General features: G+C 41.8%; 1 protein-coding gene across 1 annotated transcript; it reads right to left on the bottom strand.

Moving 5' to 3' along the window:
* Nucleotides 1-234: 234 nt before the first annotated feature.
* Nucleotides 235-1,773, bottom strand: LOC308158494 (leucine-rich repeat transmembrane neuronal protein 4; the record flags this gene model as incomplete). Its single annotated transcript, XM_080532129.1, has 1 exon — nt 235-1,773. One exon carries the CDS (start codon nt 1,771-1,773, stop codon nt 235-237), a length of 1,539 nt encoding a protein of 512 aa, XP_080388255.1.
* Nucleotides 1,774-6,123: the final 4,350 nt, after the last annotated feature.

A 6,123-nucleotide genomic window follows, 5' to 3' on the forward strand; every position in this document is an offset into this window, starting at 1 on the left:
AAATACATTGGACTGAAAGAACAATATTGCACCTTAACATTACCTGAGTTTGCAAATGGTACTGAACAAACTCAGAATGTTATGATTCAAGTCACCATGCATTGACTCTTTTTTCCTGTCCCACAAACAGACACGACAACAGGAGAAAAAAAAACATATTTTTTTCCTCCCACATCACTGGAAAATTTACCTCTCGTGCCCCGCAGTGGAAATGGATTTTAGGAGGGCGACGGGTCATACCTCACATTCTCTGGAGCCTGAGATGGTGTATGTGTAGGTTCCTGTCCCATTAACCAGCACATCCATAGTTTCAGAGTTTGCAGGTTTGTAGTCCACATAATACTCTTGCAGAGGCGAGCTGAGGGTGCGTTCTGTTTCCCGCACCTTTTTCCGCCGCTTTTTCACCATGGAGCTCTGCTGAAGCTGCTTAATGCTGCTGGGATAGCGCTTCCATGAAATATAAATAACCAGGAGAATCATGGCCACTGATAAAAGAAGTGCCACACTACCAGCAATGATCTTGTGGAAAGACACATACTCAATATCCGGCAGTGGAAAGCTTGGGGAGGCCCCTGAAGGTGATGGGATGACTGTGCCACTCCTGGTCAATTCCCCGTCAACCTTAGACAACGTGGGAAGGGGCAGGATCTTGGGCTTAGACGGGGAGGTGAGGGACGACGTGGTTGAGACAAACGGAGTAGGATTTACTTGACAGATTCTAAGTGTCTCCACCACATCAATCACTTCCTCCCCCTGAGCCTCTTTGGGGCCAGCACAAATCATAGTGGACTCCTTGTTGCCCTTGAAGTTCCTCAACCAGACCACCAGGGGACATATGCTAGGGCTGCAGTACCACACATTACCAGCTAGACTGATGGTGGTGAGGGAGATCCAGGCATCCACTGCCTCCTGGGACATGTTGCTTAGCTTGTTTGAGTCCAGGTTTAGAGTCTGTAGATTAGGGAGGCATTGGTATGTGCTGGCCTCCAACACTTGCAGTTCATTTCCCGACAGGTCCAGTTTTTGCAAAGATGTCCACATCCAGCTAAGACCCTGGGTTATTGATTTAATGCGGTTCCATTGCAAATAGAGTGCACGCAAGTTATTGAGGCGAGGAAAGTGAGAGAAGTTGATCTTGGAAAATTGGTTGTGTTCCAAATGAAGCTCGATGAGCTTGAGCAGGCCAGCAAAGGCATTTCGAGTGAGGCTTCGCAGTCGATTATAACCAAGGTCAAGAAACTCCAGATTGCGACAATCCTGAAAAACCCGCATTGGGACATTTTTCAGGGAATTAGACCTCAAGTGCAGACTAAGCAGCTTCCGTAAGCCCAAAAATTGACTGGGCTGGAGGACTTGCAACTTATTGTAAGAAAGGTCAAGATTGCGCAGGTTGGGAACTGCATGGAAAGTGTTGTTTTGTAGCTGTGTGATCTTGTTAGAGCTGAGAATTAACTCCTTGAGCCTCCGTACCCCATGAAAAGTTTGGCTGTCCACTGCATTAATATAGTTGTGGTCCAGGTACAGCCAAACAAGCTGACTGAGGCCTGAGAACTGACTGGCTCTGAGGATCACCAAGCTGTTGTAGCGCAGAGAGAGACCCTGACATCCCACAGACACGTTGTTTGGCACGTCACGGAAGGCATTGGACTCGCAGTATACGATTTTCCCATCACATCTGCAACTCTCGGGGCAGGGGCGCTCACGGACAGTACTTGGAGCAGCAGGTAGCGAGGCCTGCACCAACAATGTGATGATGATCCATCTACGTCGCATCTGGAACCCTACAGACACACAAACATATAGCAACACTACTACATAGCAAGACTATTAACTCAAAATGTAATTCTGAAAACAAAATGTAATTGACTGAAACATCCTTCAGTCAAAAAATCAAGGTGATTTGACACTCTTATGAATGACTGAAAGGACGGGAAGAGAGGTTACTATTAAAACTACTACTATATTTGTTCAGCGCCATCTTCTACCAAATAAGCAGTGTTTGAAGCTGTATTCCTTACACACTGAGTAAAGATCACATGCCTACAGTACAAATTGTGGAATAATATATATCTAACCAAACTGTGAAAGAGCCAAAATAAAATCCATGAGCCAATCATGTGAATGGGGTCTCAAGAAAAACAAAATGCAGCCTATAGTAAGAGGTAACTGACAAGAATGGAGCTCAGACTACAGAATCAGCTATACTCAACCATTATTACTTTGTCATTTTCAGTGTTTGGCATAAAACCCGCATATCATTGCTCATGATGACGAGTGCCAAAAAGATACAGCATACTACAGACGAATCAGATTCAAAACCTGTTGATTTAACTCTACTCTGTACTATCATAATCGTTAGGCTACCAGTTTGTGCCTTACATTGAAAGCAAGTTGGTGCTCCGGCTTGCAACTCGAAAGGTTTCAATTTATAAAAGACGCTGGTAATCCAAAAGGGTTATAGATGTTCACCTGTTACATTGATTGATACACACATTACTGGATCCTATCCTGCCCGTGAGGCAACACATATTCCGTGTGATAATTGGCACTCGGCATGCGGCAGATGGATGTTTCTGTATGAAAGCCTGTATAGTAGTACCTTTTGCTTTGGGGTATGATCTATGATGTGAGCTATTAGGTTAGGAAACGTGATCAAGTAGCCCATAACCTATTCCATAGTATGACAGTGGTAAGTAACACTGACAGTCTTTATCGTTAGTCATCATCAATTTTGCCAATACAGTAGCCAATGTAGCCTATGATTTAAAAAAAATTGTATTTGGGGCTTCTGGAATACATTTGTTTTAACATACCCATGTCTGCGTGATGTAGGCTCCTCTCCACAGGTTTAGAGCCCTCCGTTCCTCGACTCCCGCATGTCACGCGTACCCGTCATCTGGTTAGACAAGAAGAACCAACTCTCACTTGGAACCCGAGCGGCTCAGTCCGAAAAGACACTTTGCGCCGCAACCAAACACACTGCTTTGTGCGCACCTGCCGCTGTGGTCCAAAATATTGAAATGACTGTATGGAGAAGGTGCCTCCTCGTATCCTATCAATTGCGTGCCCAATGAAATCTCATCAGTCAAATAGGCAGCAAATAACACCTCTTTGAATTCTATAGGATCTGGAGATTCTGGACCCATGGGCGACAGTTCCTTTGAGAATCCCCACTCGATCAAATGCACTTGAATTAAGTTTTTAGGATTTATCAGTGTCTTGACCTAAGTAGTGCACACCAAAGCGAACGTCAACTAACGAATGATGGTGAAAATGTATATTCCAATGAAGCGTCGATTATCAATAAAACTTTGTAGTCCATTATCTCCAGTAAAATACAGCAGAGCGAGAATATTGGTGGGATATCGCAGACCACTTGCAAACTGGTTTGTTGCAGGCTACAATGTGTCTTTCTTGCACTGTAGTCTATCGCAACAGTGGATGACGGGAGAACGGTAATCTATCCGACTTTGCCAATCCTCCCCAAATCAGTCATTCGGGATGCCCTCTCCTGGTCATAAAGTATGCCTCTGTTCTCCACCAAGGCAATCGAGATAAGTGGACTTGATTCTTTAATATTGACCCAACCAAAACTGTATCTACCCAATCATAAATACATAACATTGCTAATCCTTAACTGGTTTAAATTGGCACAGTCTGAGCATGCAATATCTAACTATATCAAACAATATGGTAGGACTAAGTGCTTACTGTAGCTGCTAAAAATTAATAATAAAATTCAATAGCCCAACACACACAGATATGAGACTGTAGGCCTAAAGTAATTTTAGTTAGTAGGCCTACAGTACCTATTTGCGTGCTTATACAGTGCCCTCCACAATTATTGGCACTACTGGTAAAGAGGGTTAAAAAAAGGGTTATTAAGAAAAACTCACCGTTTGGTGAATTAGCTTAATGTCACACTGAAAAAAATGAAATGAAGTAAATTTATTCTGGAAAGTCTGCTGTCATCAATAAATAATTATTTCTAACAAAACCAGGTGGGCCAAAATGATTAGGCCTACATTAAATACTTTGTACAACCTCCCTTTGCCAATAAACAGCACTGAGTCTTCTCCATCTAATAAGGTTGGAGAATACAAAGCTAGGAATCTGAGACCATTCCTCTTTACCAAATCTCTCCAGATGATCCAGGGTCCTAGGTCTTCTCTTGTGTACACTCCTCTTCAGCTCAGCCCCCAGGTTTTCAATGTGGTTTAGGTCAGGTGACTGAAATGGCCATGGCAGAAGCTTGATTTTGTGTTCAGTCAGTGAAACATGTTTGTGTTGTTTTGGACCGTTGTCCTACTGGAAGATCCATTGATGACCCAGTTTTAGTTCCCTGGCAGAGGCAGCCAGATTCACATTTAAAATTCCTGGTATTTCTTGATGCCATGTACCCTAACAAGGTCCCCATGGCCTTTGGAAGAAAACAGCCCACAACATCACATAATTTAACAGTGGGGATCAGGTTCTTTTCGGTATAGCCATCCTTCTTTTTATGCCAAAACCACCATGAGTGTTTGTTGCCAAAAAGCAAATTTGCTTGTTTCATCTGACCATAGAACACGGTTCCAGTCAAAGTTCCAGTAGCATTTAGCATACTCAGGCACTTATGTTTGTAGTGAAATGGCTGGAAAGGCTTTTTTTTGGTAAATCATTTGTTGGCATGGAGGTGGCACCTAATGGTAGTTTAGTTTTAGAGACTTGGTGACCCCAAGATGCTACCCAAGATGCAATTTTTCTGCCTCTCTTACCATTCTCTTCACTGTGTGTGGGGGCAAAATAAACTTGGGTCCTCTTCCAGGCAAGTTTGTAACAGTTCCAGTTGCTTTGAACTTTTTAAATATTTCCCTAACGTAGATATGGGTGAGTAGCTATTGTTTTATAGCAATTCCCTGACTTATGAAGCGCAACACTCTGTGAACTCTATGCCCTCTGTGTCACCTCATAGTCACCTCATACCCCAGTGAAACAGGAAGTCATGGATTACTGCTGGAAAGTTCCTAAACACTCTTAATTTAAAAAAGTTTAATATAAATGGAAAAAATGCTTCAGTTACATTTTGTTCATAAAGAATTCTAGTTAATAATTGTGGCACACATGGTTTTGTTAGAAATAATTATTGCTTAATGATAGATTTGTTTTCTCTCTAAATAATTTTACTTCAATTAAAGGTTGGATGTTTCTCTTTTTTTTCAGCGTGACATTAAGCTAATTCACCAAAAGGTGATTTTTTTTATAACCCTTTACTCATCTTTAACAGGGGTGCCAATAATTGTGGAGGGCACTGTATGTTCTCCATGCATTTAATTCTGTGCCTTCATTACAGCCCATGTGAAATACAAATCTGAGACGCAAGAAAGAGAAAAAGTTCTATGCTTACTGTATTTGATTTCCCACCACTCATCTCTTGTTGCATTTGCACTGGTCTTGCTTAGCCATGCTTTCAAATCATGGTTTTCTCACCCTTCTTAGGAAAGGTGTCACAAGAATAAAAAAAGGCTGCACTCATGACATCTTAATGGGAGTTTGAGTCATGGTCACAGTCACAGTCATTCTAATGTGTCCCTCTGTTTCAGCTCTTAATGAGCCTACTAATTACATATAACACTGACACTTCAGCTCATATCGCTAAGACACTGCAAGTTGGAAGTTCAAAACAGCTGACACACGAATCAAGCCAATTCAGCTCTGAAGCAGCTGAACTAAAGAAATACCATTGTGAGCCATCATGGATGCTGAAAGGACAGAGGTGGAACAGATATGAGCTAGATCTAAGATCCACAATAGACCCAAGATCAGGATGGATAATAGTGAAGGTACAAAATAATTCAGTTGAAAACTAGAATGGAAAAATAACCAATTTGTGTTCTGTCTGTTGTTTACATTTTCTTTTGAATATACCATACTGTGACAGTTGAATATGAAATCTTGGATTCAAACAAGATCAAAGTGGTCTCCCCACCCCATTTTTGGCAAACAGCAGTTTGTTTACAATAACATTGTTTCCAAACAATGGAGTAAAACAAGTGATGTTTTGGGTTGTGATGGGGTGGAACTAAGCTCATGAGGCATTTATAAGTTATAACCTTCAAGAAGCAATGGCTATAATAATGTTGT

This window comes from Nansenia antarctica (assembly GCF_963989245.1).
Source record: "Nansenia antarctica genome assembly, chromosome: 5".
NCBI lineage: Eukaryota > Metazoa > Chordata > Actinopteri > Argentiniformes > Microstomatidae > Nansenia > Nansenia antarctica.